Source organism: Sphaeramia orbicularis, chromosome 20, assembly GCF_902148855.1.
Source record: "Sphaeramia orbicularis chromosome 20, fSphaOr1.1, whole genome shotgun sequence".
In the NCBI taxonomy this organism is placed as follows: Eukaryota; Metazoa; Chordata; class Actinopteri; order Kurtiformes; family Apogonidae; genus Sphaeramia; species Sphaeramia orbicularis.
The window spans coordinates 44,668,387-44,695,219 of NC_043976.1; the positions used below are offsets into that span (position 1 = coordinate 44,668,387).

General features: G+C 39.0%; 1 protein-coding gene across 1 annotated transcript in view; it reads left to right on the forward strand.

The window, feature by feature from the left end:
• Positions 1–18,156, forward strand: part of LOC115411248 (phospholipid phosphatase-related protein type 5-like) — a 115,711-nt gene extending 97,555 nt beyond the window's left edge. Inside the window, exons 5-6 of the mRNA XM_030123292.1 lie at positions 4,195–4,329; positions 17,721–18,156. Of these exons, the coding sequence (XP_029979152.1) occupies positions 4,195–4,329; positions 17,721–17,750 (165 nt within the window). The 3' untranslated portion in view covers positions 17,751–18,156. The remainder of the gene's footprint in view (positions 1–4,194; positions 4,330–17,720) is intronic.
• The last annotated feature ends 8,677 nt before the right edge of the window (positions 18,157–26,833 follow it).

The window sequence follows — 26,833 nt, forward strand, 5'->3', positions numbered from 1 at the left end:
TAGCCAGGTCTCTCTCCTGGCATTTAAGATGTTAAGTCAGTTTGTTGGTTTAATTCAGTCTTCTGTATTGGCTTGAGTTTTTGTTTCTGGTTATTTAGTCTTTGTCTGGTTGTTTTACCTCAAACCCACACAAAGGATGCTAGTCTAATTAAACAAACACCCTACACCAGGGGTCTCAAACTCATTTTCCTTCAGGTTCCACATTCAGCCTGATTTGATCTCCAGTGGGCCATACCAGTAAAATAATAGCAAAAAATCTCATTTAATTATGAAAACACTTACTTTTATAAACTATCCAAACAAAAATAGATGTGAATAACCTGAAAAAACTGAAATTTCTTAAGAAAAATAAGTGCAATTTTAACAATATTATGCCTCAACTTATCATTTCTACATGTGCATTATGGATCGGATCTACAAAGACACTAAACACTGAGGAACAGGCAGAAAATAGTTCAAATTGGGCAGAATTTTCTTTAGACATTTCAGGTTGTTCATATTTGTTGAGGTTATTCACATTTTATCGTTACAGGATAGTTTGTCAATGTAAATATTTTCATAATTTAATATTTTGTTGCACTGAAACAGACAAAAATTTGAAGTTTATCGGCATAATGTAATATTTTTTTCCACATCAAACCGAGAAAAAAATATGGAGTCATTATTTTTTGAAGGTTATTATGTTATTATTTTACTTGACGACATATTGGTCTGTATGTGGAACCTGAACTAAAATGAGTTTGACAGCCTTGACTGTGGAATTCAAATTCATCCCACGGGCCGGATTGGAACCTTTGGCGGGCCGCAATCGGCCCCCAGGCCGCATGCTAGAGACCCATGCCCTATGCATTAAATGACAAAAAAAGAAATCACACAGTTAAACCACCTAAAATTCAAAATCATGTATTGAAACAATTAATGCAAAAACACATAAATTCAAACACACACTCAAAAAAAAAAAAAAAAAAAAAAAAAAAAAAAAAAAAACACCAACCAAGCAAAAACTCAAAATTTGTACTTTAGGTTTTGTATCAGTCTCTAAGAGGGGGGAAAAACAGTTCAGTCCGTTTTAACTACAAATTCTACTCCGGGTTTTCCAGTTTCTCAGAACAAAAAAAGGAAGAAAAGAAAAAAAAACCAATTCAGATAATCTCAGTTCATTAGCAAAATAAACTAAAATAAATACATAAAAAACAAGCGCACAGTTCCGATTCAGGGCTTTGATTTAAAAAAAAAAAAAAAAAAAAAATTGTTACTCCCGCCCTGTCAGTCAGTCCAGTCCAGTCAGTTTAGAATCCGGTCCGGGTTTTGGCTGCAGTGGAGTGAACGGATGAGATGAACCAGCGGAAGAACGGAACGGAAATGGATGCGGGACGGGAGAGCAAGCTAGCGGGCTAATGGATGTAGCACCGGGGTTTACTGCCGTACTGGGTCGGGTCTGTGAGCGGTGGCTCCGACGCTGCTGAGCCGACCCTGGAATACAGATGTGGGGGTATTTATTTAAAAAAAAAAACTGCCGAGAACCGGGAGCGAGTAAGGTGAGTGAATGACGATTTTCCAGTTATATATGGAAGGCACCGGACATGTTACCGGGTGTGTGTGTGTGTGTGTGTATGTTTAGTGAAACTTAACCACGTTTTCACAACGGTCATCGACTCAGTTAAACATTAATTTGAGAGTTGCACGAGGTGCATCTTGGGATATTCCCCAGCCAAGTCTACACCAGTCCATAGACATACAAACCTAGACGCCGCTTTTTTATGCCACGCCAACACGGGAATTTATTCTGTATAAAACACATGAACATCAGTACACCAACTTCTCATGACCCGTTTCCCCACAAGCACACTTTTAAACGCAAAGGAATAACAAACAGAGGAAAAACCGCTATCATGCTACATTAGCTTAGCCTCGGGAACTAGCATATTACAAAAGGCGTTGTACTGTTTTATGAATAAATGAATTATCACTGCCCTAAATTAACCTGCTGATAACATGAGCTAACTGTACCAGCTGAATTATGTAGCTCTGTGAGACTTTGTTTCTACCACAATTTGATTCTCTGTATTTAAGAAAACTCATTGTCCTCATCAGTCCTCGTGGGGTCCGGAAACCAAGTGAAGAAAATGGCGCAATTCTTTAGGAAATGGCGTCTCCGGGGTCAGAGGTCACATAATGTAAACACAAACTGCCAAAAAGCACCTCAAAATAACGTAAAAGTAACCACAACAACCACATTGAATAATGCAAAGTAATCCACCACTGCCTGTCAAACATTACATAACGTGTACTGACGATTTTTTGGTGTTTTTATTTTAATTTTAATTTTTAAAAATTTTATTAAAAAAAAAAAACTATTTATTGCGTAGACGCTGCATCAGCTGCTCCTGCCCATTGGAATGACGTGCCTCCAGGGCGGCCATCTTGGTCCAGTGCTAGTCACTGCTACTGCGCATTAACTCTATAGAGAAAACAGGTGTTTGTGATATTAAAGTGACCATAAATTGCCCAATTGTCAACATATATTTATGCGGGTTGTTTGTTACAAATGTCAGACATGGAGGATAGACAGACAGATACAGACATAAACAGAACAAAAAGAAATCAGAAAACACAATTTGTTTATTTTATTTCACATTTTTATTTAATTTCTCATTTTTTAGCCACACTTTAAGTGTGCTCTTTCATTTGTTGTTTTTGTATGCATGTGTATGTGTGTGTGTGTGTGTGTGTGTATATATATATATATATATATATATATATATATATATATGTATATATATATATATGTGTGTGTGTGTGTGTCTATATGCATATATGTTTATACTTGAAAAAAAAGGGAAAGTAATTTGTAATTCTGTGATTGGAAGTGTTCCATTTTTCTTCAATAAAAAATATTGAAAATAAAAAAATAAATTCTCATAAAAAAATCTCTGTTGAGTTGACGGAGCCAGTCCCAATCCATATCAGACAAACTGTGGTTCTGAAACTGCAGCACTGTGTTTCTGTTTTTCTGTCAAATGTTCATTGTGGTCAGTTTCAGATGCTGCAGCTCTTTCATAATTCATAGTTTGAATTATGGTTTATTCAGTATTAATTGTCCTCCTTGTCAACCACAGCTGGGTGACTGTACATATCCTGACCAAGGAAAATCCAATTCTCCCTTTGTGCAGTAATCTACACCTGGATTTACTGCCTCCATCCACAATAATATACATTATGTATGCGTTCATCTTCTGTCGGTTTGATTATTGGAACAGGTCTTCTCAGGTTGATCTAAAAAATCCATTAGACAACTGCAGCTCATCCAGAACTCTGCTGTTAGTCCTCACAAAGACTAGAAAAGTGGACCACATTAGTCCAACTCTGAGCTCCGTCCACTGTCTGTCTGTCTGTCCGTCAGAGGACAGACTTTACAGTTCTGTTGCTGGTCTATAAAGCTCTGAATGGTTTAGGACCTAAATCTGTCAGTGACCTCCTGACCCGGTATGAACCCACCAGACCCCTCAGGTCATCTGGATCTGGTCTGTTGTCAGTTCCCAGAGTCACAACCAGACAGAAGAGAAGCTGCGTTCAGCTTCTATGCTCCACATGTCTGGAACAGACTTCCAGAAAACCTCAGATCAGCTGAAACAGTTAATTTAAATCCAGGTTAAAGACCCACCTGTTCTCAGCTGCATTTGAATAGAGTTTTTATTCATCAGTTCAGATCTGCACTGTTTATGTCAAGATTAAAGTTTTTATCTGTTTATTTGGGGTTATTTTGGTTTTTGTTTCTTTTTCTCATGCCTATACTTTTTATTGCTTCCCTGCTGTAATGCTTTTGTTTTATGTAAAGCACTTTGAATTATCTTGTACATGAAATGTGTTACATAAATAAACCTGCCTTACCTATATAGCCTAAATGCCCTCTAAAATTGACATTTATGTGAAACATAGTACAGCAAACTATTACAGGATCAAAAACAAATTAATTTGAGTAAAAAATGTCTCCGTTTGTCTGGGGTTGTCAGAAATGTGTGATGTTAGAATGGGGTCAGGAGTAAAAACAGGTGTGAACCAGTGGGTTAGCTCCTCCCACACAGTCCTGTCCTCTGAATGGACCTTTAGGTTGTATGTGTGTGGACGGGGATGTATTTTCACTCAAAGGGTGTGTGTTTTTGTGTGTGTGTGTGTGTGTGTGTGTGTGTCTAGGTGGTGTGTGTGGTCCATAACTTCAAAGGCAAGTTACTGCTGAGTGAAGAGACCCCAGCGGAGCAGCAGTCCACCAGCGCCATGCTGAACATGGGCCGAGTGGAGAGTCCTCTGGAGAAGTACATCGCCTCCCAGGTCAGCACAGCACAGTACAGTACAATATAGTACAGTACAGAATAGTACAGTACAACACAGTATAGTATAGTACAATATAGTACAGGATAGTACAATATAGTACAGTACAGGATAGTACAGAATAGTACAGTACAGTATAATACAGGATAGTACAGTATAGTACAGTACAACACAGTATAGTATAGTACAGTATAGTACAGTACAGTACAACACCGCATAGTATTGTATATAAAATATAGTACAGTACAATATAGTACAGTATAGTATACTACAGTACAGTATAGTATAGGACAGTATCTTACAATATAGTATAGTACAGTATATTACAGTACAGTATAGCACAGTACTGTGCAACACAGTACAGTATAGTGCAGTATAGTACAGTACAATATAGTACAGTATATTACAGTACAGTATAGTACAATATAGTATAGTACAGTATATTACAGAACAGTATGGTATATTACAGTACAACACAGTACATTATAGTACAGTATGTTACAGTACAGTATAGTACAGTTTCATTCAGGGTCCAGTGAATGGAGCCTTTAAATTGAGAAGAAAATCTGCAGTCATTCTTTTTTGTCGGTTCTTCTGCTGTTCTTATTTGACTGTAGATCAGATTGGTCTGTATGTGGAACCTGAACTACAATGAGTTCCACAGCCTTGACTGTGGAATTTTTACGCTTCGTAAATTCATCCAAGGGTTCGGACTGGAACCTTTGGCAGGACGCATTTGGCCCCCGGGACGCATGTTTGACACCCCTGAACTATGGAGCTACATCACAGGTGTCAAACACGTGGCCCGTGGGCCAGAACTGGCCCTTCAAAGGTTCCATTCCAGCCCAGGGGTATGATTTAATGAAGTGGAAACACTCCAGTGAACTAGGGATGTAACGATATGAAAATTTCATATCACAGTTTCTGTGACCAAAATTATCACGGTTATCATTATTATCACAGTATTAATGAAACTGTGCTCAAAATATTCAAAAAGTACTAATACACATACCAAAATAATTTAACCAAGTTGTATTTAAAAATGAACAAACAAAAAAAACAAATAAAACTAGAAGCACTCGGAGAGCGCAGACCTCCGCCAAGGCTGATCAGTGCCCCCCCCCCCCCCCCGTGGGCCCCCCCACGCCAAGGAGGTTATGTTTTTGCCAGGGTTTGTTTGTCTGTCTGTCTGTTTGTCTGTCCGTTAGTGTGCAACATAACTCAAAAAGTTATGGACAGATTTTGATGAAATTTTCTGGTCTGCGCCCCCCCCGTGGGCCCCCCCACCCCGATCACCACCAAAATTTAATAATTTCTTCCTTATCCCATTTCTAACAAACCCTGAAAATTTCATCAAAATCTGTCCATAACTTTTTGAGTTATGTTGCACACTAACGGACAGACAAACAAACAAACAAACCCTGGCAAAAACATAACCTCCTTGGTGGAGGTAATAATTGGCACAATGTCCCTTCTGTTGCAGAAACATTCAGATATTAACCCTTAGTGGTCTGAGCCTATTTTGTCTGTTTTTCAGTCCCTTTGATTTTGCCTTTATATACTATATAAACAAATGTTTACTATACCCATGTTTGGAACCTTTTTTTTCTTTTTTTCCCAGCACAACTTCATCTATATCATCTGTCTATTATTTTTTCACTTTAACCTTCTATTAAAACATAAAAGGACAAAAAACCCACAAAAATATATAAAATCCGATTTGAAAAATGTATATAATTTATTGCATAAATAACACAAAGATGCTCAATGAACCTTTTCAAAGACTTTAAAAGTGAATATTGGTTCCAAGTATTAGGTATAGAAAATTAAAACTTCAATAAATTAAAACTATACTCAAATATCTGACATAAAAGCAGATCTTTCCATAGGGTTTTTTCCCCTAAAAGTCCGGTAATCAAACACAGTTATCATGAGAATTAGAATTTAAACAGTAATACTAACTGTCTGCAATTTTACTGCAGTTTCTTACTATACCGGTAATCGTTACATCCCTACAGTGAACATATGAACAGTCCAGGGTGTTTTTAGTGGTTTGAGTTCAGGGGCCACATTCAGACCGGACCATGTATGTTTGACACCATTACACATGTTCCACGTCACTGTTCCATCTGTGCTTTGAATCCTGTTCCACTCACACGTGTCCGTCGTATGTTCGTACATGCAGTATTTGTAGAAAAATTCAAACTGACATATTATTTCTAATGGTTTCCTGGTTAAATGTCACAGTGAACTGCGTCACTGAACACAACCTTCAGCTTCACTGAAACACTCTGAACCACAGCTGCATGTGTCACTGCAGTCACTGTATTACTATATTACACCAACGCTGTCCATGGGTCTAATTTAGTAGAATTCTGTTAGTGCACAGTGTTTAGTCATCTGAGCTGACCTACGTCTGGAAACATCCACATCCGTCTGTTTACCATGGAGACGCTGCTAAAGATCAGCTGTGCAGCTGTAGCCCCACCCACCCCTGTCTGCTGCACAGCCAACATGGGGGGGGGCTGCATGACACAAAAGAACAAGGATAGGCACGGAAGTCTATAAATGGACACTCATGTACAAATACATATGCACATACACAAACACACATATACACAAATACACATATACACAAGCACACGTATACACAAATACACATTTACATATACACAAACATACATATACACATATACACAAACACACATACACAAACACACATATACACAAATACACATTTACACATACCCAAATACACAAGTACACATATACACTTACACACATTTACATATACACAAATACACATTAACACATACACAAATACACAAGTACATAAATACACAAATACATATTTACATATACACATTTACACATACACAAATACACATATCCACAAATGCACACTGCTGCTGTTGGTGCAGGAGACAGATTCTGAGGATGAAGATTCGTGGTCCATTAAGGAGCGCTTCCTGGACTTCCTGCGCTGGCTCCAGGGCCTCAGCTGGTTCCAGCGTCTGAGAGGAAAAAGGCAACCAACTCTGCACTGGCTTGACTCTTATTTGTGACCAATCTGTGGAAACAAACCTGCTGGGGTTTGTTCTACTTCTGGGTCAGACCAGGACATGGGCTTCTTCTGACTTCTTTTCCACTTCTTTTCCCTGTGGCCTTTCAACAAAACAAAGGCAAATAAGAACAGTCACTGCTGAAGCCCTGAAGTCAAAATGAAACTCAACTATTGTACAAGTTTAGCCAGTCCATCGAGTAAAGGACGTTTTCCCAACGACATGTCAGTCTGACACCACAGTTGTCTTCATTAGCTTTGTTGCAGATGTGTCCGTGGATCTGTTGGGAATTGGATTTTCTTTTCAGATACAAAAGAAAAACTAGTGGTTCATTGATTCTTGTTTTAAAATAGGTGAATTAAAATAGAATTTCAAGGTGTTTTTTTCTTTTTCAGTTTCAAAACATAACCAAATTTAAAAAAAAAAAAACAGATTGATTTTCATTTTCTCTTTCTAATAATAAAAAAGAAAGTTAGCACCTGACAGAAATGGTAAAAAACTGACCAAAAACACCTGGGGCCTCATGTACAAAGACTTGCGTGGATTTCATACTGAAACCTGGTGTACGCCCAAATCCAGAAAAGTCCGAATGCACAAAAAAATCCAGATGTATAAAACTGTGCGTACACCCGAATCCAAGTACACTTCCTTTATTCATCCCAATCAGCGTGGAATTGACCGCATATGTTGGAGTACCTGACTCCTCCCTCTCCACGCCCACATTTAAATATGCAAATCAGCATAAACGGGGTCTGCAGGTGGGATTCCCTCTGGGATTCCCCTGTCTGCAGGATCAGACGATGACGTCAAGGTGGACGCGAAGCGGAGGCCGAAACAGGCGGAAGGAGAAAAGAGATGAACTCAGACTGTTTGAGGAAAGAGTCGCTGACATTGTGACACTTTTCTTACAGGGCTGATGCGGATCACCCCCGAGATAAATATATATTTAGTATTAGTGTCAGTCACACATTAGTTCATTCTACAGGTCATACACAGTCTGATCACAGCCAAACAAGAAAAAGGTTCATGTGTGATCATGTCAGGATATCAATGAGGAAATCAAAGACTTTGACTCATTATTAATCACTCAAATTATTATTTTCCAACAATGAGGCAGAAGACGTAGTATCATCCTCCGGTCACAGAGGCTTCCTGTTGCCTCCCCAGTGTTAGCCGGTCCTCTGGTCCGCCACAGCCCACTGCTGATGCCCGTCCGACCAGCATGGGTCTGTACTGACCCGAGTCACATTAGAACATCGTGAGGACAATCGGCGGAGTCAATGAGCGACTGGACCGACTAATAAATGTTCTCACAGACATGAACACTATATTTATCAACCAATGAATTTTATGTCCTTGTCTCTTTGCTGTTGCTGAATGTCCATCCGGACAGGATTGGCATTGATGGATACAGGGTCTAATTGGTTCTGGTTCTGTTGGTGGATGTGCTGCTCTGACAGTAGGATGACGTGCCGGTGTGTTCATTGTTCATCTGTGTATCTCCGATGTGCACATCAACCAGAGGAATGACCTTTTTCACATTATTAACAGTTTCTCAGTGTCACCTCTAAGTGTCGCCAATGGTTCCAAAGCACTAGAAACGTGCGTACGCCAGCTATGGACTTGGCGTGAAGGACCGCACATTTCCACGGTCACTTCACTCTTTATACATCTGAACGTGAGCGTGGAAAAGGGTGTACGCCAGGTTTTTGTGCGTACGCACGCTTTATACATGAGGCCCCTGGTCCAGATGTTGTCATTTTCATGGACAGAGCACTAATGCTAAGGTCAGAAAGATAATTACAAATGATGGGTTTGTACGAATCTTCTGGTTAATACAAAATCTGGACATCGTAGACATGCTCCTTACGCGAATGTCTACAAACTCCAGATTTCGTACGAACCGGAAGATTCGTACAAACCCATCATTTATAATTATCTTTGTGACCTTAGCATTAGCGCTTTTTCCTTCAAAATGACAACATCCAGTCTGAGAAAATGAAAAAAAAATAAATAAAACAGGTGTTTTTGGTCCGTTTTGTCCATTTCTGTCAGGTACTAACTTTATTTTTGGTTATTACAAAGAAAAAATGAAAATCAAACCATTTTGTATCTGTTTTGACACTGAAAAAGAAAAACGCTTTAACGTTCAATTATAATAAGGCTAAAGACGTTCATTTTGTCTTCTGTTTATGTAAATATACTATTTTCTTTTGTTCAGACAAGGAATAGTTTTTAGATGTTACCTGCTTGACAGTTGGATGATGCTTCTGAAGAAGACTGGAGTCACAGTCGAAACTGTCAAGCAGGTAACATCTAAAAACTATTCCTTGTCTGAACAAAAGAAAATACTATATTTATTTATTCAATTTTAATTCTTCTATTTTAAAACGAAAATCAATTAACCACTAATTTTTCTTTTGTTTCTCTAAAGAAAATCTAATTACCAAAAGATTCACGGACCCAGATGAAGCCAGATATATGTATACACTGTAACTAGATAATAATAATAATAATAATAATAATAATAATAATAATAATAATAATGATAGTGATAATAATAATGGTAATAATAATAATAATAATAATAATAATAATAATAATAATAATAATAATAATAATGGATTAGATTTCTATAGCGCTTTACATTATTGATCCATTATTCATTCACTCTCACATTCTCCCTCTGTTGGTGGTAAACACTTGGGGCACCTTTATTTTGTTTATTGCAGTTTTTTAAATCTCATAAATGGGCTAAAACTTTGCATTATTTAAAACACAGTTTGGAAATACAAAGTTAAAATTCCAAATAATCAGAAATACTTTTTACAGAATCACTAATACGTTCTTAAATATATGAACGAGTGCTCATGCAGTCAGAGTAATGTTGATACATGAGATGTTTTCCATTACACGTTTACAACCCTGCAATAAATAATTTCCGCATTTGCGCATGTTTTCCAAAAGCCAAATCAGTCCCAGTAAATGTTTAAAATATTACAACTACAGTAACAAACATGAATTAGTAAATAACAACATGAGCAGGACATGGAAAATGGAGGAGTCGCTGATGTGGCAAATGCAAAAAACAGAGCGTTTTCCTCATGTTGGTCTGAGTCATCTGCAGCCTGAACCCGAACACGAGGCACTTTCCCAAAATAAGACCTTAAGTCTTTTTTTTTTTTTCAGATTTTTCATGAAACACAAAAAAACTTTACCAGAAATGGAGTATCTCATGATTTAAGTCATTTTTGCCAAAAATGTCTTTATTGTAGGAAGGTGACGATATGATGCAGTTGATACTGTTGATGCCTGGTCCACAGTGGATCGTTGTCTCTGGGACAGACAGATACTGAACAGTAAACCCATCAGTATCAGACTAAGGCCTCACAAGTGAAGGACAGATCTACTCCCATGGACGGACAGACTGTAGATGAACCAGGACTGAAGGACGTCCATCTGATGATGGAGGTCCAGTCTGTACAGATGCAGTAGGGTGAGGACACATGAGGGGGTCCATCCAGACAGGCGAGGGTGAGGGGAGGAGGTCTGGGGTCACGGGTCAGGACAGGGCACAGATGAGTCTCCTCAGATCCTGTTGTCAATGGGCCCCTGGTGGCTACAACTGAAACAGTAGCCCCTCCCCCAGAGGGGAGTGGTTAAAGGGACACCGGGTGAATCGTGATGTACAGAGTAAATAAAGTAAATATTGTAAATTGCAAGTACAGACTAAAGTGGTCTGTAGCACCAGAAACAGGTGATAGAATCAGTGCACTGTAGTAACATTCCTGCTACTGTGAGCACAGCCCCTGCAGCTACCTGGCTATAGCTAGGCTTAGCGTTAGCCTCCGAAGTGCAAAGCCGCGCTTCTAACTCAGAAATCCTGGCCTTCAGCCCTGATACTAAACTCCACTTCCTACAACTGCTTCTATCCTCAGTGAAGGCGGAAGGGAACTCACTGTACATACAGACGGAACGAAGGTGAGGGCAGGGGGCTAGCCAGGGCTTGGTTAAGCTAGGCTAGTAGGGCTAAAGAGGAGAGTTGTTTTTAATCCATGAACAAAGCCTTTTAGCTAAAATCAGATGTTGTCTTTGGCTCCGGGTGTTTACTGAGCCAACCAAAGTCTAAATTTAACCAGGTAGTAAGTGTTACAGATAGTAGTTAAATCATGGATTAAAACTAAATGAAGAGCACTAGGAAAAGAGCAACTAGCAACGACGCTAACAAGCAAACAATACGCTTACCTGGACATGACGTCCAGTCTGGTTGACTTTATTTATATTAGTCAATAAAAATCTAAGTTATTTTTAACTTGAACAACAAATTATTCAAGAAAAAGCAAAACAAATATTGTTACAATATTGATGTTTCTTTCAATAAAAGTTCTAATTGCACCACTGTTACAATGTTGTTGGGGTTGAGGGGGGACTGGAGGTTTATGGTCCTCCACAGTGGGGAACGACAGAAAAAGACTGAGAACCAGTGAACTAAACTAACATAATGAACTGAAATGCTTCATTTTGCTATAGATGGTTGGTGTCAAAGAGAAACTGTCCGTGGTTTAATGGTGCGGTGTTCACACAGAAGGTTCCAGGTCTGAAGAAGCAGCACGTTTTCATAAAATACAGAAAAAAAAAATGTGTGTTGTTGGACCATTAAAAAGACATAGTTAGAAGGTATGTTGTAGCTGGGGAAGAGAACCAACCCACTCAAGTCCAAAAGTCACCTCCCAGCTGTGATGGAGAAAACAGATAATGACTCAAACAGACACAGTGAACAAATACAAACACAGTGGCATAAAAAGTCCACTGAAAACTGAACCAAACTGATGCTTAATGAGGTTTTTGGAGGAGTGTTTTTCAGCGTTTCACTGTGGAACAGATGCCTTTATGCTCGTCAGTGCAGCTGTCAGCTCACACCTTCAACAGTCACTGTGGGCGTAATCGTGGATTTTACACTCGGAGCGTGTCGAGCATTTTCAACCTCCGAACAAAGTCATTTAGTTCGTCTGAATTATTTGTTGCGTGATCTGATTAGTCGTGTTTTCCTATTTGAACATGTAATTTAAGGTGTTGTGTTAGAAAAGAGCACCTTTTCCAACTTAGTCCTGACCTGGTGAACATTTAACCCACATGACTGATCGGTTATAGACAAGAACATCTGACCTGAAGTACCAAGTACCAAGGGGTAAAGGGAAGGGCCAAGGGGTAGGGGTAAGGGGGAAGGCCAAGGGGGAGGAGTAAAGGGAAGGGCCAAGGGGTAGAGATAAGGGGGAGGGCCAAGGGGGAGGAGTAAAGGGAAGGGCCAAGGGGTAGGGGTAAGGGGTAGAGATAAGGGGGAGGGCCAAGGGGGAGGAGTAAAGGGAGGGGCCAAGGGGAAAGGGGAAGGGCCAAGGGGGAGGGCCAAGGGGTCTACGGTGGATGAGGTGGTCCTTAGGGGTCTATGGTGGATGAGGTGGTCTACGGTGGATGAGGTGAGGTGGCCTATGGTGGATGAGGTGGTCTCTGTTGGATTAGGTGGTCCATGGTGGTCTACAGTGGTCCCAGTGGTCCAGGGGTTCTGGTCCAGGTGGTCTGGTCCAGAGTATCTGGCCTTCTCTCAGTGGTTTTCCCTGTACCTCTTTGACTGAACCTCTGCCTTTACATCTCCATAATTCGTGTGTAGAAGGACCAGAGGTGTTTGTGGACTTCCTCTCTCCTGCTGTGTTATTGCTTCTTACTTCTAACAAGATTCGCACGTTTAGCAGCGAAACGCACAGAAAATCCTTCTGACGGTTTCATTCACAGCTTCCCACTGAGAGGCCGCGCTCGCTTGTCTGACAAAGAGCGGAAAATCTCACCTTGGCTACGACAGGCTCAGTGGAAAATTGCCTGTTCTAAAAATAGCTCAGGCTAAAGATGCCTGGAAGCTAAACGAGCAGCAGCGAACCAAACACCAGGACCCGAACCTCTGAGCAGCACCGAACCGATGCTGGGGGTTAGGGTTCTGGCTCGGATGATCTCTTCAGGGACTGTTTATGGAGGACACAGGAACTGTTTATGGAGGACGCAGGAACTGTTTATGGAGGACGCAGGAACTGTTATAGAGGACACAGGAACTGTTTATGGAGGACGCAGAACTGTTAAGGAGGACACAGGAACTGTTTATGGAGAACGCAGGAACTGTTTATGGAGGACGCAGGAACTGTTTAAGGAGGACACAGGAACTGTTTATGGAGAACGCAGGAACTGTTTATGGAGGACGCAGGAACTGTTTATGGAGGACACAGGAACTGTTTATAGAGGACACAGGAACTGTTTATGGAGGACGCAAGAACTGTTTATGGAGGACGCAGGAACTGTTTATGGAGGATGCAGGAACTGTTTATAGAGGACACAGGAACTGTTTATGGAGGACGCAGGAACTGTTTATGGAGGACACAGGAACTGTTTATAGAGGACACAGGAACTGTTTATAGAGGACACAGGAACTGTTTATAGAGGACACAGGAACTGTTTATGGAGGAGGCAGGGACTGTTTACGGAGGACGCAGGGGCTGTTTAAGGAAAATAAACAAGGAACGTTTCTGTACACCTGGAATAGAACCAGACTGTGGAACGTTTCTGCCTCAACACCATGTTGGCTACGTTCCAAACCTAAACAATGCAGAATACGTGTGACGTCATCGCGCATGTGCAACGAAGGCAAACTCGATAAACAGAATAGTTAAGCAGGTTAACGATTCCCAGGATCTGAGCTACTGATTCCCATCCCTATTGTAGACCAGCGTATTTGGACCGGATCACTGTAGGGCAGGGTTCTCAAACTCCTGTTCTTTCAGGTTCCACATTCAGCCTGATTTGATCTGCAGTGGACCGAACCAGTAAAATAAGAACACAATAACCGATAAATAATGACAACTACAAATTTTGTCTTTGTTTTAGTGCAAAAAAACCCATTAAATTATGAAAATACTTACTTTTACAAACTATCCAAACAAAAAAGATGTGAATAACCTGAAAAAAATGAAATTTCTTTAGAAAAATAAGTGCAATTTTAACAATATTCTGAGTCAACTTCTCATTAGTCCATGTGCATTCTGGATCAGATCTACAAAGACACTAAACACTGAGGAACAGGAAGAAAAGAGTTCAAACTGGACTGAATTTAATACAGACATTTCAGGTTGTTCATATTTGTTCAGGTTATTTATTGTTACAGGATAGTTTGGAAATGTCAGTATTTTCACAATTTAATGTTATTTTTTGCACTAAAACAAAGACAAAAATTTTAAGTTTGTGTTTTTTATAGACATAATGTAAGATCGTTTTTTTTTCCCATCAAACCCAGTAGTAAATCTGCAGTCATTCTTTTTTGTCAGTTCTTCTGCTGTTATTATTTGACTGTAGATCAGATTGGTCTGTATGTGGAACCGCAACTAAAATGAGTTCCACAGCCTGGACTGTGGAATTTTTACACTTTGTAAATTCATCCCAGGGGTCGGATTGGAACCTTTGGGGGGACACACGTTTGACACCCCTGCTGTAGGGTTTTAATCAACTGTCCTGGAGGAAATCTCACTTTTGGCATTTTCACCTGGACTGTTGCCTGTTGTATTAGAAACACCAGAGCAGAAAAGTGGAGATCCTTCCATATAAATGTTAATGTGTCCTGAAAACTTGAAGCCCGTCAGCATGTGTTCATTGTTGTGTTGAGCTGAAGGAGAACAGGCTGGTGTATTGTTTTACTGTGGGACAAACCTTCCGTCCTATATACGGCGCAGAACACTGGTGGGTTTTCACACTAATCCTCCTCAGCTGCAGTGGTTCGTACAGCTGGAATGGAGCCACACATACTGGGAACTAGGTGACTGGAAAGTGTTTGTATCCGTTTGTGGGATTTAGTTTGGACGTTGGATATTCATATAAGAGCACAGATTCCTACTGTGAATGAGGTAAAAGAAGGAAGAACCTGACTTTGAACTGATCACGGAGAAGATCTGCAATTTAACAAAAATAAATTACATGATTTTTACAAAAGAAAAACATGTTTATTCAACAAGACACCTTTTCCATATGATCTATTTTATCATTATTAAAAAACAAATCTGTTTTTAAATCATGATGTTATTCTCAAAATATTATGGCTTTATTCTGGAAATATTACAACTTTGATCTCATAAAAGTACAACATTGTTTTTGTGAAATTATGAGGTGGTTTTTTTGTTGTTTTTTTTTTTTACTTTTTTTTAAAATCTTTTTTGAACTTTTTTGTTTTCTCAACTACGAATTTATTTTCATAAAATTTCAGGTTTTATCTTGATATTTTATGACTTTATTCTGGTAGTGACAGGTGTTTTTATTTTTTTTATGTGACCCTGATACGCCGTCGTAGGATATAAAACATAATGTTCACCTGTTGAACTCACACACTTAATAATAATAATAATAATTAGGGCTGGGTAAAAAAATCGATTTAATCGATTTTGGATCAATTTATTTTTAATTTTGCGTAATCGATTAATGGTGGATGAGATCGATTTTTCAGAGCAGGACCAGGAGTAAATGACCTGGAAACCACCGATGCGGAAGCACGGACACCGTCTTGGTCGTGCTCGCGATGGTTCTGGTGCAGGAGGAGCGTGGAGGAAGGGTGGGGAAAACCCCTCAGTGGGAGGAAGGGTGGGGAAAACCCCTCAGTGGGAGGTCCTCCCGGCCTCAAACTGGAACCGGTCCTTCTAGAAATATTAACTTGGATCACCTGTGGCTGAGGGCGGAGTTAGAGGAATAGTAAAGCGGAAATCACGAAGCTCCACCCACCCACCCCCTCCAGTGAGTTTCTTGTACCAAGGGCCCAGCATGAGTCTGTCTCAGGGGGGCCAAACTGGTGTCAGTGCCCCAGGGTGATAGTAATGTGCTTTAAGGCTGGAAGCAACAGGAATAAAACAGAATAAAGATGAGACAGAAGTCTGTTCTGATCCACTGTCACCATCACTAAATGAATCTGAATCAGTCAATTAATACTGAACCGAATCGAATCGCAATTAATTGATTCAGAATCTTATGAATCGAAATCGAATCAGTTAAGGAAATTGGCCCTGATACTCAGCCCTAATAATAATAATAATAACAATAATAATGATGATGATGATGATGATGATGATAATAATAATAATAATAATAATAATAATAATAATAATAATAATGATAATACATCACAATTATATAGCACTTCTTTAGACACTCAAAGACACTTCACAAACAAATAAAACAAAAAGAACAGAAAAAAAAAAAAAATTAAAATGCGTTGGTGGTGTTTGACATCTGCTGGTGCTCCACTGCTGGAGTACCTGGTTCCATCTGATGTGAAGAACCTGCAGAGTCGTCCATTATGGAGACAAAGCCAAAGCACTGGAGGAACTGGAGTGAACACACTGCCCTTCATCTTCCTCTGTTCCTCTTTTGTTGTTTCTCTGCTGCCATAATCCCACTCTGAGGCTGGACTGGATCATCACAGCTTCTGCTTCTTCTCATTATCTGTGTTTAAACCTGTATCTGAAATGCTCAGACACACGTTTGCTTTTGTCTTTGGCTGAACATGTGTTCGTACCGTTTGCTGTGGTTCATAAGATCGCATTTCTGCTTTTCTTTTGACTTGTGCTTTTGTATTTGTGTGGAGTTCGTGCATCTGCTCTGTAGTGGCAGCTTTCAATTTGGACATTACGAAAATAACGATGGCTAGTGTTGGAGCTAAAAAAAAAAAAAAAAAACACGAACCAACATAAGGATAAAAAAAAAAAACAAAAAAACAAATCTGACAGAAAATTTGACAGTAGAACCCAATGTCCAAACTGTTACTGAGCATGTAGGCTACAGACAGATGTGTCTGTTCATTATTGGACAAAGCTAATAGCTAATGTCGACTTATCGCAAACAGCTCTGAACAGAACAGATAAAAAAAAAGCTCATGCAAGTACACACGTATGAGTTAATTCAGTCTACAGCCGTTCCCTTTGACCGTCCACTCTGAGTCTGAGAACAGGAGGCTGAAGCACATGAAACTGAAACTGAACTAAGTCTACTTTCTGTGTTTAGCATGTGGCTAACACTTTGCCGAAACTACGTTAACTTAAACATGGCTCAAATTTAACCCTAACCCTGTTCCTACCCCAACCCTGTTCCTACCCCTGTTCCTACCCCTAGCCCTGTTCCTAACCCTAACTCTACCTGGTGGACGTTCAAAGGTTAAATCTTTTCTAGTGTTCATCATCATCTTCACTCTTACTGACTGGGCTTCAGTTCTTTGGTCTGATCCACTTCTCCTGATTTTCTTTCTCTATCTTTCTGCAGAATCACATCGCGTTCGCAGAGGTCACATGACGTGGAGTCGGCGGTGTGGCAGACCCACTGGACGTCCACGCTCTTCACCATTCACCCCAATTAGAGGCAGCGCGGCGCTAACCCACCCCATCATCCTGTGTGTGTGTCTGGTCTGCGGTACGTCCTTCTATATGTCGTCTTCATATCAGGCCCCTCGTGTCATTTACAGCTTCTTGTATTTACGGGAAAAAAAAATCAACAAAGATGCTTTTCCTCCATCTATGCACTTATACCGAATCCTTGGCGGACTCTCGCTTCGCAACCTTTCGCAGCTCGTTGAAAAGGCAAAGCTTGAAGCGGACGTGTTGCAAAAACTGTGGGAAAAACAACAGATCGGACCTGGATTTGAACCATCGCCGCTTTGGCCGAGTTGTAATATTTTCTCACACTTTTGTTATTTTGTGAGTGGAAAAAAAAAAAAAAACAGCCGTGGTAGCACTGAAGAGGCCTGACGCATGATGATGGTCGGAGGAGATAAAAAACGGTCCAGTCAGGATCTGAGCCCGGAGAAACCACAACCACAAACCATCTGCTGCTCTGTCGCTCAAGTCCGTTCCAGGTTTTCAGTGTTTTTCTGTGACATAACTTTAATAAATCAGAATCTAACAGAGAACGTTGGACAAACTGAGACCTGATGAACTGTATTTATCAAAGACAGGAGAAGTTCATGAGACCCAGACCAAGGTTCTAGTAGTTTTGGATTTTTCATTCTTGTTTAGTTTTATTTAGTTTTGACTTTTTTTTTCTCTAATTCAGTTTGTTTTAATTTGTTTTTAGAGCAGGTTTGATGGTTTTTATTTGTTTCCGTTTTTTGCTAAATGCTTAGTTTTAGTTTAGTTTTAGTATTAATTTTAGTTTAGTCGTCTCTTTTCTCTTCTTCTCTGTCGTCGTATTCAAATAAATCCCAGACAGGACTCTGCTGCTTTCTCCCAACTTTAGTCTCCATGTTTCCAGGTAGAGTGGGAAGCAGAAGACGACTGGAAACCACAAGTGAACACAAGTGACGGAGCAAAAAGTGTCGTATGGTGACAGCACAGAGAATTGCTAGAGCGAAATAAATCGATTTCGTATCAACTGACGTTGACGAAGATGAAAACGAAGTGAATTTTATCCATAATTTTTATCCGTTTTGTTTAGTTTTATAAACACACAATACAGTTTCAGTTAGTAATTTTTTCTTTTAGTTATAGTTTTTATTTATTTCAGTTAACGAAAATGTTTTTTCAATTCTAGTTCTCATCATTTCGTTAGTTTTCGTTAATGATAATAACCCAGGCTAGAAGTTGTGAAAAAGTCCTGGAAGATCGGCTGTATAAGAGAGACGTAGAAGTCAGGAATCGGATGTTGAAAGCGTGTAAAGTTTCAGTTTCATTTTCACGGTAGCGCCGCTGCTTTCAAAGATCAACAAGATACTGAATTTCATGAAAGGGCCCACGACGTTTAGCTTTCACGGTCGCGGCGCCCATTGGATGTAGCTACAGTTCTTCTGCCGGATACGACATCACGTGCATGTACTCGAACATTCAGACGACACAAGAGACTGGTCCCAGTTCAGCCTTTATTGAACCTTCAACTGGCTGCAGACTGTGTTCATAATCCGAACTCAAGGATCTAAATCACAGGTGTCAAACATGCAGCCCGTGGGCCAAAACCGGCCCACCAAAGGGTCCAGTGCAGCTGCGGCATGAATTTGAGAAATGGAAAAATTGTTAACTCATTTTAGTTCAGGAGCCAAATACAGACATATGTGATCTGAAATAAAATAATAATCTGTAAATAATAAGTGCAAATTTTCTTCTTGGTCTAATGTAAAAAATTTACATTTACAAACTATCCTTTAACAATAAAATGTGAATAACCTGAAATGTTTAAAGAAAATTATGCGCAATTTTAACAATATTCTGCCTGTTACTAAATGTTTTTTGTGTTTGTAGATCAACTGTGATCTGAAAGTTTTGTTTATAATGAACTGAGACATAATATTGTAAAGACTTACTCTAAAAGTTACTAAATTGGAACAATATTCTGCCTGTTACCAAATGTTTATGCAACATTATGTGTAATACATATGTATAAATGATAAGTTGAAGCATAATATTATTAAAATTGCACGTATTTTTCTCACAAAATTTCAGTTTTCTTCAGGTTATTCACAGCTTTTTTTGTGAAGAGATAGTTTGTAGATGTTAATATTTTTTTAATTGCAGTAAAACAAAGAGAAAAAGTCATCATTTACAGGGTATTACATTATTATTATACTGGCTCTGGCCCGCTTGAGATCAAATTGGGCTAAATATGGCCCTTGAACTAAATAAAGAATTGGGTAGAAACACCTGAGAACATGTGGAATTATCGGTTCTGTTAATGTCTCGGCTGATAATACGAAGCTTCGGAAGTTCAAGGATATTATTTCTAACAGGTCGAAACTAAACGTGTCTTTTGATAAATGCAGGTCCAGGTCGAACTGCAAAACTGTGTCTGTGTTTTTTGTCCTGATGTTCTCTGACATGTACACAGTCACGGAAAAAATTATTAGACCACCCCTTGTTTTCTTCAGTTTCTTGTTCATTATAATGCCTGGTCCAACTAAAGGTCCATTTGTTTGAACAAATATAATAATAATAATAGTAACAAAAATAGCTCATAGTAGTTGAATTTCAGAGCTGGTATCTATCCATTTAACATGTTTTCTTGATTAAAAACCAAAATCACTTCAGTTCTTACATCAGTATCTATGGCATTGTACTGACAAAAACAGTGCTTTTATATGGAGGTAAATCTGTCTCATCAGATTTTGAATCGTAAAAGCCATTGAATTTCTTGCACTGAATTTTTTTTTGCATTGAAATTAAGTATGTGAAATTTTTTTTGCACTGAAATTAAGTACCTGAATTTTTTTTGCACTGAAATTAAGTATCTGATTTTTTTGTCTCACAATTTTACCATGTTCATGAATTTAGAATAAAAAAAAATTCAGATGCAAAAAATTCAAATGCAAAAAATCCAGATGCAAAAAATTCAGAAGCAAGAAATTCAGACACAAATAATTCAGAGGCAAAAAAACTCAGATGCAAAAACTTCAGAAGCGAGAAATTCAGATGTAAAAAATTTTGACACAAAAAATTCAGATGCAAGAAATTCAGATGCAAAAAATTCAGGCACAAAAAATTCAGATCACACATCCTGGACACCAAGGATAAACAATCGATTCTATCTCAAGTCGCACCGACAGCCAGCCAATCAAGTTACGTTAGGTTGGTCATGTGATGCTGAAAAAAAATTCAGATACTTAATTTTAGTGCAAAAAAAATTCAGTGCTAGAAATTCAGTGGCTTTTATAATTCAAAATCTGACGACACAGATTTACTTCCATACTTTTATTCATTCCATGTTTTCTTTTTCTGTCTGTTTTAGTCACAGGACACATACAGGAGTTCAGACTGGATAACACCTTTTTTTTTCATGACTTTTGATGGTCTAATAATTTTTTCCGTGACTGTAAGATCGGACCTGATGTATGTACATATAGATCAGTCCAGTCCAACCAATGCTCTTCACTCCTGTGTTTGTGTTTCACGTTCCAGTCAAAGGGTTCTAAGGCGCTTCAGACAATCACCCCCCCACACACACCCCCCCGGGTCTTTTTTTTTTTTTTTTTTGTACTTTTGGAATGCGTGTTAGCAGATATTTAAATCTAACACCAACACAAAGAGCATGAGCTGACACGGAGCCAGGCACGTCTCTTTATTCGAACAGAATTGCCTTTTTTGAGTAAAAAGCGTAAAACAAAAGTCCATCACAGGCCGAAACTCAGAGTTTACGGTACGCACTTATTAGTCGGATACATTTACTAGTCTTATTGTGTCACACCCGTTGTTTTCCTTTTGTCTGCGATGTTAAATTAGGTTACAGTGATGTTTAAAAAAAAAAAAATGTACAAGCGATTTTTTTTTTTTTCCCAGTTGCTTTTCCACAGAGATAGTTTATTTATGGCAGGGGTCTCAAACATGCGTCCTGGGGGCCAAATGCGTCCTGCCAAAGGTTCCAATCCGACCCCTGGGATGAATTTACAAAGTGTAAAAATTTCACAGATTCATTTTAGTTCAGGTTCCACAAACAGACCAATATGATCTGAAGTAAAATATCCTACAAAAAAGAATCACTTCATATTTTCTTCTCAGTTTGATGTGAAGAAAAAATTACATTACGTCTATAAATAATAACAACTTCAAATTTTTGTCTTTTAGTGCAAAAAATAACATTAAATTCTGAAAATATTTACATTTACAAACTATCCTGCAACAATAAAATGTGAATAATCTGAACAAATATGAACAACCTGAAATGTCTAAAGAAAATTAAAAAATCTTCAATTAAGCAAAATAGAATGTTGAATTAAGCAAAAAAAAAAATCTACAGTTAAGTGAAAAAATCTTGAATTAAGCCAAAAAAAATATTCATTTAAGTAAAAAATCTTCAATTAAGCAAAAAAAAATTAGAATTAACTTCAATTTTTTTTGTCTTTGTTTTAGTTCAAAAAATAACATTAAATTCTGAAAATATTTACATTTACAAACTATCCTGCAACAATAAAATGTGAATAACCTGAATAAATATGAACAACCTGAAATGTCTAAAGAAAATTCAGCCCAGTTTGAACTCTTTTCTTCCTGTTCCTCAGTGTTTAGTGTCTTTGTAGATCTGATCCAGAATGCACATGGACTAATGAGAAGTTACGACTCAAAAATCACCTAAATTCTACCAAAAATTACTCAAAAACCACCTACAAATCTGTCTTGGCGGAGGTCTGCGCTCTCTGAGTGCTTTTCTTGTTCACATTGTTTTAAAGGATAGTTGGTGGATGTAAACATTTTCATTGCATAATTTTACTTTTTTCACTCTAAAACAGAAGAAAGTTTGGAGTTGACATTATTTATGTATTATTCTGTTGTTATTTGACTGGTCTGGTCCACTGCAGATCAAATTTGGCTGAATGTGGAACTGAACTAAAATGAGTTTGACAGCCCTGGTTTAAACCTGTCCTCTTTAGTCCAAACACCTTCTGTTGGTTCATCTACTCAAATGCACAGGTCAGCCAGGTGGGCCTACCCAGGTCCAGATCCAGGACCAGCATCAGGTTCACGTTTGTGGAAAAAACGAGTGAAAAAGAAACTAGTTAGTCTGAACAAATGTGTCAGCCAATGACAGTAAGTGTGTATTATCTGTTTTTACCCTCCCCCTGGTGGATTATTCATGGATTATTGGTGCTTTAACTCATTTATCGAATATCAGTTTATGAATAAAATGTGACATATTTGAAGTGGAAGTGCCATCCCTCGCTCATCTATGGAATCATTCTCCTTTGTAGCAATAACATGTCAGGCTTTATTTCTCATTAGGGAGCGAGGAGATGAACACGAAGAGGGTCTGATTCTGTGTCCCCTTCAAATGTCTATTTTTGTAAGAATCACTGAAGCACTTCGAAATGAGCACGACCATGCAAACGGCAGCACTTTAGAGCAAGCTGGAAGTCCATCACTGCTGAAAAAAATAAATACAAATAGAAAAACGACCACTAGTGTCGGTCCGTGGATCCGTGGGGAATTGGATTTTCTGTTCAGAAACTAAAGAGAAACTAGTGGTTCATTGGTTTTCATTTTAAAATAAAAGAATTAAAGTTGAATTTCAAAGCGTTTTTCCTTTTCAGTGTCAAAACAGATTAGAGCTGCAACCAATTAATCGGCTCAAAGTGATAAAAAAAAAAACATTCAACCACAGTTCTCCTGAATCAAAGCTTTGTTTCCTTCATTTCTCTGCTGTTAAACATTGGTTCCACTGTTGTGTTTCACACGGACGCTTATTGTGACGCACGAAGAAGCTTCAATTCAGGAAAACTGAAACAGAATATTTCCCTTCAGTCAATTCAAGTCGATTAATCAAATCGAATTTTTGCATTTGCTTCAAGCACCTAATCAATTAATTGGTTGCAGCTCTAAAACAGATAAACCAAATTTAAAAATTGGATTGATTCTCGTTTTCTCTCTAATAACAAAAATAAAGTTACTTCCTGACCAAAATCGAAAAACAGGCCAAAAATAAATCCGTCTATCATTTGTTCTTTTCATATTCAATTGAGAATCAACAATCGGAAAACCAAAAAATGACTCTTTCATTATTCAGGTACAAATCAAAAACTAAAAATCGAAAAATGGGTTTTTCATAATTTCAATTAAATGCACAAATTACATTTTTTTTGTCATAAGGTGGATGTACGCTAGGGCTGTGTATCGGCAAGAATCTGTCAATATGATACAAATCACAACACTAGGATCACGATATGATATATCACGATATATCAAGATACTTTTAAAAAGGTAAATTTTTATTGGTTTTGTTTCTTTTTTTAAAAAAGGTTATTTCCTTGAAGAATTGAATCACAGCAGAAATCTGCACAAATACTAAACACATTTTTATTTGATCCCAACAGGATCTAATGTTCTATCACAAAATGTTCCTGTGTTCAAACTGAAATTCTGTTTTACAGACATCACATTTTCAGATCCAGTTTTTGTTTTTTTGTTTCTGAAAAGAAAATCACCTTACCAACAGATACACGGACCTGTGTTGCTGCTGCTTGAAAAAACAAACATCACACACAATATTCAGGACTGGAAAGAAAGAAAAAAATAATTAAAAAAATGCTCAAATGTGCATCGCAAAAGAGCTATTTACTCTCCTCGTATATCCAAGGAAAAGAGAACTGTAAAAACTGTATATGTTCAAAGTATATAAATCTATCTAAATCTATCCTTTTGGTCCTATTCTACATGACTCCTGTCTATTTTCTTATGACTGTGCACTGTGTGAGTTCATGATAAATGTTTCTTTTCCTGATATCTGTTAGTACTTCCTCATATCATTTGACTAAATACGATATATTTCCCGTTATTGTTGCGAATTCTGGTTCCGTTTTTCTACTTTGGTGAACTGTGATCTTCATGTTGGTTCTTTACTGTCATTCCTCCTCTGGGTTTTTGGACATAACTTTTTAAACGTGTGCTTTTGAATCTTTCCTCCCACTCATGTGGTTTTCTTTCTTTCTTTCTTTCTTTCTTTCTTTCTTTCTTTCTTTCTTCTAGTGCATCATTTTGTATGGATGTTATTGCTTCTTCTAACCTGGTTCTTTTTTTATATTGTTCATATTCATTTCAACTTCAGTATAAATTGTGACCTTTTACACTGTAGAAAATAAACAAAAAAACATTTACAGATTTTGAATAAAAAAAATATTGAAACAACTGCACACAAACTCTCCAGGTCTCCTTTTTCTGTTTTGAAGCTGAAGCTGTTTTGTGAACTGTTTATGTTTCATATTATTATAAATTCTATTATTAGATTTGTGTTTATACCTTCTTTTTTATCACATTGTTTATGACATTTTCGCTTCATATATATATATATTTTTTAAATATATTTTTTCATTTTGAAATGCAGTGGGTGGGGTTGGGGCTGGGGTTTGGGTTTGGGCAGAGGCAGTGGGTGAGGCAGAGACAATGGATGGGGTTGGGGTGGGGGCAGAGGCTGGGGTGGGGGTTGGGGTTTGGGCAGTGGGGGGGGGGGGGGGGGGGGTGGCTGGGGCAGAGACGGGTTGGGGCAGAGTCAGTGGGTAGGGCTGTGGCATTGGCAGAATCAGTGGGTTGGGGCTGGGGCACAGGCAGTGGGTGGGGCTGGGGTAGAGTCAGTGGGTGGGGCTGAGTCAGTGGGGGGCCTGGGGCAGAGGCAGTGGGGGGGGGCTGGCTGTGGATCAGTGGCTCTATCACCATGTTTCCTCAGCTCTTCTAATCCTCTGCAGCTCAGAAGTGCAGGGGTGGACTTCTTGGAGATGTGCCTCAGCTGGAGGCGGTGGTGTGTGTGTGTGTGTGTGTGTGTGGGGGGGGGGGGGGGGGGCGCTGGCACACAGCATCTCCAAACCTCAGATGTTGGACGTCCACAGCTCACCACACCATCATAATCCTAACATCCTCAGTGTAGGTTTGAGATCCTGTCTCAGGCAGTGGCATGTGTGAAATTCATTATCACCATCTGGGGGGGGGGGGGGGGGGGGGGGGGCACTGAGAGCGGACAGCACTAAATGAACGGCTTTAATCTGCTGCTGCTGCTGCTGCTGCTTATCTGTGGGGGGGAGCGCTGCATCCATGATACGCTTGAATGCATATGAAACAGCACATGAGACGCACTGTATCCTTCACCCAGAGAACAGACTGGACCGTCATTATGAAGTTAATGAAGTAGAAACAGGACTGAGGTGGTCCTGAGTACAGGACAGACCAACCAGTATGGAGGTACTGGAGGTACTGAAGTTACTGGAGTTACCTTAGTTACTAAAGTGACTGCAGTTACTGTGTGAGATGGAGACAGTTTGTGGTGTTGGAATGAACTAAACCCATTTACAGTGATATCGATGATGGAACGGGTCTGGAAGGGTTGGACCATTTAGAGAAGAATGAGTACTCCACTACCCCTTACAACTGGGGTTAAAGGGGGAGGGGCCAAGGGGTGGATTGGGCCTAGGAGAACCTCAGGGAGCTGCTGTGATTGGCCCACAGTGATCCATGTGATCAAAGACGGTCACAGGTTGTGTGTTCAGTGTCATCTGTAACAGGTCAGATTTGAGTCTGTGGTCTTCAACGTGTTTGGGACGAAACAAGGACAGAATGGACGAACAGAGAAGACATCCACTTCATACCTCCTATCTGCTTTCATTACTAGATCGGCTAAACTGTGCTCACAGCTCTTCTGTGTGTCTGTGTTCATATTAAATCAGTCTCAGTGAATCCAAAGTTCCTTTGTGTTGGTAAATGACAGTTGTTCAAATGGACAGGATTTCAGTTCTGTTCAACATGTTGATGCTCATATGAACTATGTTTTCAGCTCCAAAATGAACCATTTCATCACAATTAATGCTATATTTTCATGTCACAAATGGACAAGTTCTATTTGAACTGAACTGAGCTGAAAAACAAATCTTCTCTTCTTTTAGATTCCCCAGTTTTTCTTCCCAGATTCTCTCCTCCATATCACAT